At 51.0% G+C, this 14,424-nt stretch overlaps 1 protein-coding gene across 1 annotated transcript in view; it reads right to left on the reverse strand.

Annotated features, from left to right (window-relative positions):
• Positions 1-880: 880 nt before the first annotated feature.
• Ky (kyphoscoliosis peptidase) overlaps positions 881-14,424 on the reverse strand; it is a 30,066-nt gene continuing 16,522 nt past the window's right edge. The window contains exons 6-11 of the mRNA XM_042671722.1: positions 13,883-13,965; positions 12,687-12,795; positions 12,278-12,395; positions 5,293-5,481; positions 3,910-4,100; positions 881-2,441 (exon numbers count right to left, since the gene is read on the reverse strand). Coding sequence (XP_042527656.1) covers positions 1,546-2,441; positions 3,910-4,100; positions 5,293-5,481; positions 12,278-12,395; positions 12,687-12,795; positions 13,883-13,965 — 1,586 coding nt within the window. The 3' untranslated portion in view covers positions 881-1,545. The remainder of the gene's footprint in view (positions 2,442-3,909; positions 4,101-5,292; positions 5,482-12,277; positions 12,396-12,686; positions 12,796-13,882; positions 13,966-14,424) is intronic.

Consider the following 14,424-nt stretch of genomic DNA (forward strand, 5'->3'; position numbering starts at 1 on the left):
GCTGGCCAAGCCTATCAGAAGAAGGTGCTGGGCACAGGCCGAGGCTGCTCAGATCCCCAGGGGTTATGCCTTCCCTGGGTAGAGGCCCCCCCCCCCAGATGGGTGGAGGGAGATTGGGCACCCTGTAAATGGGCCTTGGGCTTAGGTCCATGCCGGGTAACAGGTCTAAGGAATCATCCAGTGAAGGATCGGGAGCCTGGAACTCCAGAAAGGTGGATTTCTCCAGCCCTTCCTCCCAATAAGCCCAGCCTTTTCCGCTGTTGCTATGGGAACACCAGCCTCAGGCACTGCCCAGGGTGCGTGCTGGGCATCTTGAAGCTTCTCAGGACAGGCCTGAGAAAGCAAGGGGCCCTGAATCATACCCTCAGCGGAAGACAGGACTTAGGGGTTTCTCCTCTCAAAGGAAAACAAGCAGAGAGATGGGATCGGGGCTTTTCTCAGCAACAGTGTTCTCTGGTAGTTTCCCCAGCCTGTCTTTGCTGTGGGGATTAGGTGTGTGTGTGTGTGTGTGTGTGTGTGTGTGTGTGTGTGTGTGTGTGTGTGTGGTGTGTGTAAAGAGCCCCTGTCATTACCTGAGCGTCTCCAGAATTGCTGCTGACCACCTGCTCACCAGTCTCATCTCCTGACTTAGAGACCAGGTCTCTGGAGGCCCAGCAGGATGAGGCCCGGCGTGGAGCCCAGGCTCTTAAAAGAGTCAGGAGGGCATGTCTAAGCCTTGGGCTGAACTTAGGAAGGAGCAGTGAGTCTAAGGCCTTTCTGCCTTGGGCTGGAGTTGCAGGACTGCTATGGACATCACTTCTTCCCAATGGTTTCCCCCATCCTCCCCTCCCCCTTCTCCCACCCAGGACACCCAGGGGTGCACACTTGGCTACTTAACGCTCTTGTCACTTTTCCAGTAACTCATGGAGATGCTCAGCTTGTAGCCTACTAGCTAGCTGTGGGGCACCTAACTTCCTCTGCATCCCTTCTTCTTCTTTTCTTTATAAATGCAGAACTTGTGAAGAGCAGACAGTGGCTAATGAAGAGACAGTGGAAAGTGGAAGACGGTCAGGTCCAACATCCCCAGGAAGAGGAAAACAAAACAAAACCAAACCACAAGCATGCTCTTCGGAAGGGGCTCTCTGATTCACTGGTAACTTGGGACTTGTGAAGTATGCTCCTCTCCGAACGAATCACAACCAAGCTGGCAGCCTGGACGGGTTCTCTCCATCAACCCTACAACCACGACAGCACTACTACGAGAGAAGGGACAGCCACGCACGGGGGATGTCCAGGTCACAATTACCTTGGATTTACATAGCACCGTTTTCATCCCAAGGGTCTTTCTGTCTCTCGTCTCCTCAGCCAGGGCCGCACGGGGTTAAAACAACCTAGGACACAGTCACCCCGGAGCTCACGTGCGGCAGTGACAGGGAAACAGAAGCCAGAGGCCTGGAAGTGGTTCGTGCAGATCAGAGGTGAGTGCTTGGGGCTCTCTGTATTTCTCTGGAACCCTCCTTGGGAGAGGATTGGCCCTGGCCTCTTAAGAAGGTGGGGTGCAGTCCTTCACTGCGTGTTCACTTGATATTTCAGGATGTAGGAGTAGAAGTTGTGGTTGGCGTTCTCCAGCACCATGATGTACATTTCCTGACAGCCAGCTGTGCTGCAGCAGCCCTCCCAGTAACCCTCGCGGTTTAGGGTCAAGGGCCACGTGTCCCGCCCCTTCACCAGGGCTTTGGCAATACCGGGCAGCTTCAGTTTGAATGGGATGTTCCGATTGGCAGGCAGCACGCCGGACAGAGGCTCTAGCAGCTCATTGTCCTGCGCCCAGTTGCCGAAGATCTCAGGGAACACGGGCCAGTTCACCTTGGTGTTGGCACAGCACAGGAGGTAATTGAAGACAAAGCTATAATTGCCCGGCTCCTTCCTCTTCTTGACGAAGATCTTGAAAGCGAACTTGCCGGCGTGGGGCAGCTGGACTTTGAACTCTGTCCGCTTCTCTCTCTGCACCTGGAAGATGTAACGCCTCTGCGTCTCCTCGGTGATGGGACTGTCATCTCCGTGTAAGGACGCCAGGATGCTGATCCCTTCCCCCAGGCGGAAGCTGATGGAGCAGCGCCCGTCACTGGTATGGATGATGGGGTCAGGATGGGAGGGTTTCATGATGCCCATCTGCTCTGAGAACCAGCTGGGGCCCACCGGCTGGTGAAGCTCGGTTGGCAGCCGGACACCCAGATCCACATAGTTGCACTTGATGATGTACTCAAGCACGGAGCTGTAGATGTCGGAGTCACCCTTGGCGAAGATCTGGAGCTTGTGGGTGCCCGTGGTGGGAGGGTACACCTCTAGCCTCATCCCGTTCTTCTTCAGGCTCAGCAGCCCGTGCTCCTGTTTGCCATTGAGCATGAACATGAACAGCGTCGGGGCGCAGCTCTCGATGGTGATCGTGGCCTTCCCGTTCACTGTGGACACAAAGTTAAGGTCAAGGTGAGATGGGGTCCAAGGCTGATCTGACTCCTGTGTACATGTGTGCGTGTTTCCTGTGTGTGACACTCTTCCCCTAATAGTGTTTGCTGTGTGTCTGGTGTCAACACTTCCAAGATTTACTTTTGGTCGGTCATGGGGCTCGAACTCTGGGTCTGGGCGCTGTCCCTGAGCTCTACAGCGCAAGGTGAGCGAGCGCTCTACCACTTGAGCCACAGTGCTACTTCTGGTTTTCTGATGGTTCACTGGAGATAAGAATCTCTCTCGGGGCTGGGAAGATGGCTCAGTGGTAGAGCGCTTGCCTTGCATGCATGAGGCCCTGGATTCGATTCCTCAGCACCACATATGCAAAAAGAAAAAAGCCAGAAGTGGCGCTGTAGCTCAAGTAGTAGAGCGCTAGCCTTGAGCTGAAGAGCTGAAGGACAGCGCCCAGGCCCAGAGTTCAGGCCCCACGACTGGACCCAAAAAAAAAAAAAAATCTCTCTCATAGATAGGCTTTCCTGCCCGGGCTGGCTTTGAACTGTGCTTCTCAAATCTCAGCCTCATGAGTAGCTAGGATGACAGGCGTGAGCCACCGGTGCCCTTTCTTCTTTTAAGACAACCACCAAAAAAGATTCCATATGTATCATAAGTATGAAATCAAGTTTTAGGTGATGACGAACTAAGGAATGGGCCGTTTACACTCGTATGTCTCTTGAAAAGGCGAACTCAACTCAGTCACAGGAGTGTAATGTTACCATGCCGTGGTGGATTCTTTTCCTGTGGTTTGATGGCCCATGGCAGCCTGAAACAAGCCTCCATCAAATGTCAGCTCAGGAAACAGAGTCTCAAAGTGAGCAGCCCTCCACTGTTATTTTAGCGGCGGGAGCCGCCAGGTGCAGTGTAGCTTTTTCGGAGTGTGTGGGAGCTGGGCATCCTGGTTAAGCTATCCGGTGAGATGTAGAAGGAGCAGGTCACCTGGGCCTACCTTGTGCTCCTTGACTGCCCCGCCCCACCTCCATGCAGTGTGGGGTAGGGTTTGGGGCCCATCCCCAGCCCAACCTGGTTGATATCCTCCTGTCTCTCCTGTCCCACATGCATGGAGGCCGAGCTGTGGAAGGTGCCCTAGGCTTGGGTGCTCTGTACATCTCCGTTCTGGGAATGCTGTCTGAACAAAGCCTGCATCCTGCTTACAGGAGGACCAGGGGTCTAAGCAGGCCAAGCCGAGCCCTCATTGGCTCAGGGATCTCAGGACCCTCCCACCCTGGCTCACGCCACAGGCCAGGCTGGTGTGCTAGGAAGCCGGCCACTCTCTGGTGTATCCCCCTTTCTGGCTTTCTCCAAGGTGATCTGTGGCTCTGCCCGGTCCTGGTGGTCTGATGCAGTCTTTCTCTCTCTTTCTGCTGTCTGCCAACCCCTGCAGTCAAATGTGTGCGTGGACCAGGGTGGGCCTGGCCCCCAGGTTACCTGTTCTGATTATGGAGGTGTCTGGGCGAGCGCTGAGCATCCCTTTGTTGTAGAACTCGCTCTTGTGATACATGTTGTTCTCAAACTGCCTCAGGGACTGAGGGGGTTTCAGTAGTTGCCAGTTCTTGTTGTCTGGGAAATGGTCCTCGATGAACAGTGCGGGATGGGTGAGGAAGTAGAATTCATTGTAGCTGCAGAAGAGAGAGAACTTGATCACGAGCCATCCCGGGAAGGGGGTGGGGTGTGGGTGGAGAATGAGGCCCTTGCTCCCAGCGGAATTCTGGGAGGCCTCTTTTGACTGACAGCACCCAACGGGGACCGGGGGGAGGGGGGGGAGAGGGACGTCAGCTAATAGCCCATGTGAGAAGAGGGGCTACTTCCGGTCCTAAATGTGAACACTGAAGACTCCTCAGTGGTTTGTTTTTAGACTCTGGAGTCAAGCAGGATCTGAGGCCTCTGCTAAGGAGGAGGCCGTGGCTTAAAATTGAGGATACCCGGGGTTGGGGGATTGGGGTGGAGGGAGGCAGTGTGTGGCTCAACCCCAAAAGGAAATTTGAAGGGAGCAAAGGTGTAACCAGCAAGCCAGCTGTGGGCAGTGGAGGAGGCATCCGGGGACAGAAGACAAAGCACCCCGGGCACTCTTTCCACCTGTTCCCCCTTTTATCACTGTGCCTGGTAGCTGTGTAGCCGTGGCCTTCATTTCTGGCTCCCTGGGCGGCCCTATCACAGGAATGTTCTCGAATGATAGAGACCGAAAGAAGAATGGAGGCTCAGCCTGAGATGGGGAACCTCCACTCTGCCGGCATTCAGAGCAATGGAGGAAGATAATATGTCAGAGCGTGAGAGCCCGGTGTGTACGATGTTGGTGTGCACACGGCTTGTATTTGTTGTGAGTGTGGGAGTGTCATGATTTCAGCTGCACAAATCAGAATGAACTCTTCGCACAAATCAGAATGAACTCTTCTCATTGTTCGGTATGAGAGGAGCCTGAGCCTGCTGGTAGCTATAGTGATCCAAGACAATCTTTTTTTTTTTTTTTTTTTTTGTCAGTTATGGGGTTTGAACTCTGGGCCTGGGCGCTGTCCCTCAGCTCTTCAGCTCAAGGCGAGCGCTCTACCACTTGAGCCACAGCGCCACTTCCAGCTTTTCTGGTGGTTCCTTGGAGATTAGAGTCTCACCGACTTTCCTGCCCGGGCTGGCTTTGTACCTCGATCCTCAGATCTCAGCCTCCTGAGTAGCTAGGATGACAGGCATGGTGCCCAGCTATCCAAGACAATCTTAAGTTAAAGACAAGGTTGGCCAGAGCAGGACAGAAGTCAAATCTAGTCCACAGCCTACCCGTCCTGTCCCCATGCCCACTGAGCAGACAAGACTCATACTCACAGGAAGGTGAATTTGGAGGTGGTGGTGTTCACCAGGCCGCTGCCCCAGGTGAGGTCCAGTAGGTGCCATCTCCCCTCCAGGAACACGGCGTTCCAGGCGTGGTCAAACTCCCCGGAGAAGCTCTGACCTATCTGGTAGCCAAAGCCCTTGGAGTAGCCGGCCACCGTCATGCATTGTACTCCAGCAATCCTGAAAAGGTGGTGAGGGGGAGGAGGTTGATAGAACAAGGGGTCTGAGAGGACTCCTACTGGGGACTGGCCCTTCCTGTCTCTTCCTTTTGTTTCCCTGCCTCTCATATTCACAGATGATTAAAAAAAAAAAAAGCCAAGTGCTTTTATCTCTTGGCACGGGGACAAGAGGACATGGTTTGGTTGCTTCTGCCAGTGTAGGCTGGCTGCAGTCCCTGCTGCCTGCTCTTCCCCTGAGACTGTTCAAATCACTTCTGGAACGTCTCCCCGGAGCCTACTTTACATGATCCACGAGCAACTCTCCAGGAGGAGAAAAATGAGGGCAAGGGGAAGGATGGCCTCGCAAAACACGAGGCAGGGGGGAAAAATGATGTTTTTGGAAACAAAACCTACGTATAAGGGCTATACACAGAGGCCTGGAGAGGTGTGGGTCCTGAGGACAGAAGACAGCTTCAGCTCTGGTCCCCCAGATAGACCTTCCCAGGTTCATCTACATGGGGACTGGGGGGGCAGGCAAACTCGTGTGTCTAGTGCTGTCTTTGGTAGGAATGGTCAACTGCTAGCGTCCTGCGGTCTGACTGACAGCTCTGTCCTTTAGAAAGCGGGTACAAGAACTACTACTATGTCTGAAGACCATTTGCTGATGGCCCAGTGCTTTTGGATTCTCCTGTGAGGCACGGACATCCATCCGGACACATGGGTTCTTATCAGTTTCTGGTATCACGAGGAGGGATAAAAGGAGTCCTGGGAAACTGCAGTGTTGAGTAAAATGGCTTGTTTTGCATTCAGGTGAGCTGGCTAATGGGGCTGACAGGCCCCTGGCCGTACCACAAGCTGGAGCTTGTCCTCTGCTTAGGAAGGAGACCCACTGAGCCACGGAAGGACACGTTGAGCATCCACAGACTCCAGGCGTTGGGGTAAGTGAGGGCATGGACTGAGGTTGGTAGCTTGGATACCCTTGGGAGGTTGCAAGGGGGTAAGCCTGCCTTGATCAGACGGAATCTTCTCCCACCAAGGGGGTGAAGTGGAAGGTTTATCTCTAGAAGCAAATGGGGGAGAGGCTGTGACAGCCTTATCAACCCGGGAAAGGAGTGGAGGAGGAAGAAGTAAGTGACGACTTGGAGCTGAAGTGGGTGGGCCACTTGGTCCTAGCCAGGAAACCAGGGCTCTAGCTCCAGCCTTGTCCCCCTCATCATGGGCATGAAATGATCTCCAGGGAGTCAGTCTGCTCTGACAGGCGGAGGAGGGCTGGAGGGAATGCCTCCAGCAGCAAAAAAAAGATGAAAACCAGCGTCTGCTGGTGCATTGCTTGACTTTGACATGAGGATCTGTTATTACCTGGCAGCCATGTGCAAGATGAATTGGAAAGAGGAAGTCGGAGTGTCAAGCATTGTTGCTAATAACCTAGTTTTCATGGAAAATGAAGTAACCTTGCGTGTATAAGACAATAATTGTAGGACTAGCAGGGTTTTGTATCCAGTCTCTGGCAGCCAGCCAGGATGACCCATGACCCTTTCACCTCATCAAAAGACCACTGGCTGTATTCACGTATATCAAACCCCAGGGCGGGTTTGATAAACCCATGGTTTCTCATGAAATGACAAGACATAGCCGTGACATAAAATACATTGTTCCAGAAACCCAGGTGAGTGGCCGCCCTACCCGTGTTCATGATTGGAAGGCAGACATACCTGCAGATGTCACTACAATGCAACACCAGTATATAAAACAAAAACCTAGCCAGGCACTGGTGGCTCACACCTGTCATTCTGGCTACTCAGGAGGCTGAGATCTGAGGATCGTGGTTCAAAGCCAGCCAGGGCAGGAAAGTCCATGAGACTCTTTATCTCTAATGAACCACCAGAAAACCAGAAGTGGTGCTGTGGCTCAGGTGGTAGAGTGCTTGCTTTCAGCTGAAGAGCTGAGGGACAGCGCCCAGGCCCAGAGTTCAAGCCCTACAACTGACAAAAATAAAAAAAATAAAAACCAATAATAAAACAAATCCCTGGGAGCCCAACAGAGGGAGTATTCGCTTTGCTAGCTAAAGCTGGGAGAACAGAACGGTGGAAAAGAAAAAAGAAAAAAGGGCAGAGGGCTGAGTGTGGTGGCTCAAGCTCGTAATCCTAGCTACTTCGGAGGGAGAGATCAGGGGAACACAATTGGAGGCCAGCTCGGGCATAAACGTTGGTGAGACTCCATCTCAACCAACAGCTGGATGCAGTGGTACAAGCCTGCTATCGCAGCTACGGGGGAAGCGGCACACATGTTATCTCCAGTGACACAGGGAGGCACAGGTAGGTGGAGGGCAGCCCAGGCCAACAGGGGAATGATGCGCTGCAAAAAGAGCTAGTACAGAAAAAGGCTGGGTGTGTGGCTCCAAGGGTAGACAGACACCTGCCTAGGAAGCGCGAAGTCCTCAGTTTGATCCATAGTACTGAAGCAAAGGAGGAGGAGGAGGAAGAAGAGGAAGAGGCAGAAGAAAAAAGGAAGAAGGAAGATGAAGAAGAGGAAGAGGAAGAGGAGAGGAGGAGGAGGAGGCGGCAGAAGAAAGAAGGAAGATGAAGAAGAGGAAGAGGAAGAGGAGAGGAGGAGGAGGAGGCGGCAGAAGAAAGAAGAAAGAAGGAAGAAGAGGAGGAGGAGGCAGAAGAGAAGAAGCAGAAGCAGAGGAAGAAGAGGAGAAGAGGAGGAGGAGGAGGCGGCAAAAGAAAGAAGGAAGGAAGGAAGGAAGGAAGGAGGAAGAGGAGGAGGAAAAAGAAGGAGGAGGGGGAGCAGGAGGAGGAAGAGATGAAGAAGGATGAAAAGCACTTCTACCTGCTACAGAACTCAGCTAGACAGCTGAGAGCCTAAAATATCACCCAAGGACATCTGTTTAACAACCTCAGACTGCAGAATCTTGCTTTTACTTTCGACAGTTTTGACAACCCCAGAATCAGCTCCTCAGCAGGGGCTGATGCGTGTTTCAGTCCACCAAGCAAACGTGCATGCAGGATGCCCGAAGTAAACTTCCCCAGGGCACCAGGAAGTTCCTGGTTGAGAAAGTTGAGGCCCCCACCCCAGGGCTCAGGGACCCGACCACAGCAAATCCCAGGGCTGTGAAGGGCCCTGTGGCCATCGATGGAGGTTGGATAGAGATGGACTGCACAGAGGTCCAGGCAAGCAGAAGCAAGAGCATTACCTGCTTCCCCTGGGATTGTGGCTTCCATGAATACATTATCCTTCTGACTTAAAAAAAAAAAAAAAAAAGAGAAAGAGATCCAGGCTGGGCACCTGTGGCTCACGCCTGTCATCCTGGCTACTCAGGAGGCGGAGATCTGAGGATCCAGGTTCAAAGCCAGACGGGGCAGGACAATCCTTGAGACTCTTTTCTCTAACGAACCACCAGAAAACCGGAAGTGGTGCCGGGGCTCAAGTGGTAGAGCGCTCGCCTTGAGCTGAAGAGCGCAAGGCCCAAAGTCCAAGCCCCACAACAACCAACAAAGATCCGGGCATACCAGCTAAGTGTGTTGTGTCCTCCTCCGGTATTAATTGAGTAGGTCAAGACTACGACTGTCATTTTGTACCAAGAGTGTCAAGGGCCTGCTACAGGAACTGTGTGGTAGGACCGTATGCCAGGCTCTAGCGGCGGTGTGTCTCCCAGCTCTACTCATCTCTCCCAGGATGTCTGAGCCAAGTGGGAAAAAAAGGGAGGGAGGGAGAGAGGGACCGCAGTTGTAAGGAGAGGCAAGGAGACGTGCTTTCCGTTCGGTACCTTGTTGAAAGAGTGATTTCTGTGCTGCAGCAGGATAATAAACCATGGCTTCTCTTTCATGGTTTATGTACTTGCTCTCTGGCACGGCTGACAGCATGCGTACATTTCTGCTAAATGTTACCGTTCCCCCCTCCCCCTTCTTCCATTACTCCTCATGGCTTGGTCAGTAACTTGTAATCACCGTAGTAATTCTCGCCCCAAGGTCTGCGTGGAGTGGCATGAAGCGTGCTCTCTTCTCTAGCAAGGGAGGGCTGGTTCAGAGAGGGAAGTCACCTTGCGCTGCGAGCTAGGAGCTCAGGTAAAATTGGGATACAGTCATCCTGAGGCACAGATAAGAAGCAGCTCTATTGGGCCAGGCCATTCGTAAAGCAAGCTTTTGTTCTACTCTATAAATCTGTAGTTGGCACATAGAGTGAAATTAAGATGATCTGTTAAAGTAATATAATTCTTACTTTTTTATTTTTTGGTACCAAGGTTTAAATTTAAGACCTTTTACTTGCTTTACTTGTAGATTCAGCGGGTACTATACCACCTGAGCCATGCTTCCAGCTTGGCTTTTTGCTTGTTATTTTGGAGACAGAGTCTCCTAGACTATTCTGCCTTGAACTGCTAGCCTTGAACTGTGATACTCTAGATCTCAGCCTCCTGAGTAGCTAGGATTGCAGGCAAGAATCACGGCCATCTGGCTCAATAATTTATCTTTGATTCTTCCCTCGGTGCATCCATATGGGGAAAGGGGAATTTAGGTGTCTCAGAGGCCTTACAGGAAGAAGTCACGTTTGACCATCATTTAGAGTTATCTCCTGGGGAATTGGCATCTCACGGAAAGTTTAGATTGTCACTCCCTATCTTTTAGAGAATTTGGGATCAAGCGGTGTTGTAAGACTTTGGAGGGATGACCAGAGTAGCTATCTGCATGTGAACACCTCAGCCTCCCTGTGGGTGGATGGAAATCCAACTGTCATCTGACTGGTGACAATCAGCTCACTCAGCCTCAAAGCCTCTAGTTATCCCCAAATCTCTGGGAAATCTGCTACCTGGTGGGACCTAAGCCATGGTAACCGGAGAAGAGAATTTACTGGAGGTGGGATCAGTGGCAAGAGCCTGGAGAAGTAACTTGGACCCACTGCCAGGAGATTAGACAGAATCAATTAAGGCTACGGGCAACCAAGGCACAAGGAGAGGACATTAATGTTTGATGACAGAAAGTCAGAAAGAAACCAGACCAGCCATCCCCTGCAAGAGCACTAACAAAAGATGCCACACATGGGTAGCCGGGGAGAGACCACGAGAAGATGAATGATGCTATCAAGAAACATCTACGTTCCCTACCAAAGTCACGTTGGTTAAATCAGTTATTAAGGAGGCCGTGGCAAGGAGATGGAATGTCCTGGCGGGAAGTCAAAATGGCTGCACGGGAACAGCTCTTCCCTGACAGCCCTGCAGGGGTAAATCAGCAATTGGAAATTGCATTGGTTTCCGTGTTGAAGGGATGAACTAATGAATCCACCAGACCTCTGGCAGTTATACGTTAGGGGGTAAAGATTAGGGAGGTGATGCACGTGTGGGCTACTGATCCTTAACATTTAAGGCAGGGGAAGGAATCTTGCTCATGGTAACCGTGAGGTTGGAGCTAAACTTTCGGCGATGCAGAGCGCCGAGCTGTATTTTAATGAACAGCTGCAGGCCAGAATATGGCCCTTGTTAAGAATCTGGACCAGGCGACGAAGATGACAGTTTCATTCAAGGCAGGTGTCAATTTCCTGAGTCTATGTGGGCCAGCCCAGCCTGGAGGAAATTTCCATAGAGCAAAAATACTCCCAATATCCAAAAAAAAAAAAAAAATAGACAGGGAAGGTTTTTATTTTTATTATTATTTTTTAAAATGAAAATTCAAGAACTCCAGAGTCAGGTGGAAAACCTCAGATGACATGTTCCTACCCAGTCCTGTCTTGCTAACGAGGTGATAGGGTTCCCCCTTCCCCCGTATACAGATGAGGAAACAGAGACTGTAAAAGCTTCAACCGCTTATCAAAAGGAGCCCAACAGATAAGTGATCGCTGACAGATGGAAACCCAAGTCTTTCTGGCTTTATATCTCGCACTCCTACGGCACGCTAGAAAGAGGACCCTGGATAAAGAAACATAAATCTAGAACATTTTCACATTTGCAAACTGAGATGAAAACCATCCTCTCTGACAGATGCTAAACACATGTGGTTCTTCAGTTATTTAAAAGAGAACACCCTCATCTGCCTAGGAATGCCCCTGTCCTTTCCTGTCACTTTATAACTATCCATTAGCCTTGCAGAACGACCCATTATAATGATCCATTCTAACTCTCTAGCCATTGAGGGCCTACTGTGTATAGGTGGGAGACGTGGGTACTCCTAGGGGAGGTGGAAGAAGAGAGACTTGAAGATGAAGAAACCAGTAAGACTCACGGACCTCATGTGTGCAAGGCAAGCACTCTACCACTGAGCCACCTTCCCAGCCCCCAAATTATTCTCTCTCTCTCTCTCCCTCTCTCTCTCTCTGTTCATTCTTCAGTCAAGCTACCAACCTGGCCACATATATGCCCTGAAGACAGACAGACAGACGCTTCTCCCTGACTACCCGGCGTTCTGACTGACAGGTTTTTCCGAGTAGATACTGTGATTTCCCCAGGTGAGACATCTGACCTTCCCAAAGGATTTTCACGGCCCTCTCGGTGTGAGCAGCTACTGTCCTTTTGTTCCCCGACCTGCCATTCATTTAACCTTCAGCTGCACGGAGATGGGAGAAGGCGGAAAAAGGGGCTTTTATAACTAAATTATTGCTGTGCGTTCGTCTGCCATTATGTTAATGCATCACGAAGTCCAGCAGATGGTACAGGGTCAATTACGCTGGTGCTGAAAGGGAGAAATTGACCTTTGCGGGACTCCCTTGGATTTCAGAGCAGAGTTTGCAAATTCAGGTTTCGGGCCAGGCATGGGAGGAAGCTATCCCGTGCACAGGAAGCAGGGAAGAGGGACGGGGTCGGGTCAGCAGCACCCCCTTGCCAGTCATACCTGCACATTCTTTCAAAGAGACCAGCGTAGCCATCACAATTGGTCTTCTTGGTCTTCAGGATGCTCGTAGGTTTGAAGGCTCGGCGATTCTTCTCCTGAGCAGCCTCAATGTCATACTCTGGGGGAGGGGGAGAGCAAAAAAGGGAGGGGTCCTGAGGAAACAGGGCCCTGCCGTGGCTCGGTCCAGCCTCGGTAGAAGAATCTGAGACACTTGATCTCCAGTTAACCAACAAAATGCTGGACTGGAGGCCTGGCTCAAGTGGTAGAACCCCAACCATGAACAAGTGAAGCAAGCCATTTTGAGGCCCCTGAGTTTAAGCTCTGGTAATGGCACACGCACGCACGTGCACACATGCGCACACACACACACACACACACACACACACACACACACACAAAGTGAGCATACCTATGTGGTAGCAGATCCATATCCAAATGGCGCGGACTCTTTCTAGATCGCTATGCGCTTCCTGAAGCAGGTCACGCACCAGCTCATCCAGGCTACTCTTGACCGTCACCTGGGGAGCAGGAAGGGCGTGCTGCTTCAGGGCCGGGAAGAGGGCCGTGGGGGTGCCTAGCTCTATTCACTCACAGCCAGTGCTGCTCTTCCTCCAGGTAAAGAAGCTGGGAGAGGAGGCGCGGAGGGACGGGCTGGCTGAGTGTGGATCACAAGCAATTTTTTTTTTAAAGGAGAAAATGAGGTTCTCCCGCTGGGATTTCCCAATGTCAAAACTTACTGTAAGGCGAATGTTTTGTATCAGCATAGACTCTTATAGACCCACCAAATAGAACTGAGAATTTATAGAGAGAAGCCCATATACTTCTATAGCCATTTGAATTTTGATCAAACAAAAATCACAAATGGTCCTGGCTGGAAGAATTGTATTTCCATGTGCAAAAGAATGACATTGGATATTTGCATTGCATAGTATACAAAAATAAAGGGGAAAAGTGGATCAGTGGTTCAAATATAAGAGATTAAGCCATATAATTTTTAGAAGAACTGGAGCCAATCATTGTTTGGCCATGGATCCCTAGATAGGATCCTAAAATCACCCCCAACAAAAGGAAATATAAGTAAACGAATTTATTGAAACAAAAAAGATCTGAACATTAAAAGGTATTATTAAGAGAAAACAACACAAATTGCATACCTGATAAGGGCTTAATATTCAGAATATGTAAAGAATAGATTTACATATTTATTTGCTTATTTATTGTTGGTTGTAGGGATTGAACTCAGGGCCTGGGTACTATCCCTGAGCTTTTGAACCACAACTCCACTGGTAGTTAGTTGGAGATAAGTCTTACAGACTTTCCTGCCCAGGCTGGCTTTGAACCGTAATCCTCACATCTCAGCCTCCTGAGTAGCTAGGATGACAGGCGTGAGCCACCGGTGCCCTGCTCTATATACATACTTATATATAGACACTTTTCCAAAGGAGATACACAGATGGTCATTGGCTTTGGACAGGGATCTGCGCCTGCTTCTCATCCAGTCCATCCAGAGTCATCAATCCGGGAAACTCAGGATATTCAGGAGGCTTGGCTGCTTTGATTTGGGGGACCTTTATGGGCTTTTGGCTAGAGGGCCTGCTCTCCTACCTGTGAGGCATAGGTGTCCAGTTTTTCAAACTTCCTGAGGTCCAGAGGCATGGATTTGAGACTGGACTTGTCCCAAGGATAGGCTAGAAACACAGGAAAGCTCAGTTAGCAGTTGGGACCCTCCGTGGAGAGGTTACGGTGCCCAGGTTCCCTTCTTTCATTGCAACTGCCTGGCCTTTAACACAAGTCCCACAGCTGGAAATTCTAGCCTCAGGAACTGTAGTCTCCTAGCTGGTTTCCCTGGTCAAAGTAGATTGGGAACTCTTGGAGATGCACAGGAAACACAAGCCTATGTGTAGACCCAGAGATGCCAGCCACTGGCTTAACCTCGGTCAAACCCAGACATACTGGTGATCGAACGCCTTTGTATCCCACAATGTAGTTTTCCGTGGCTTCCTCTGGGAAGCACTTAAGGCAGTACCACTAGCCCTTGACAGACTCCAGGCCTTGGCCATGTGCTGGGGGGAGGGGGTGTGTGTGTGCAAGGTGTTACGGGATAGCCATCTGGATCTTACAGAGTGAGGTGTGTTTGGCATCCCTTG

Source organism: Dipodomys spectabilis, unplaced genomic scaffold (genome assembly GCF_019054845.1).
Source record: "Dipodomys spectabilis isolate Male_0828 unplaced genomic scaffold, ASM1905484v1 ptg000656l, whole genome shotgun sequence".
Classification (NCBI taxonomy): Eukaryota; Metazoa; Chordata; class Mammalia; order Rodentia; family Heteromyidae; genus Dipodomys; species Dipodomys spectabilis.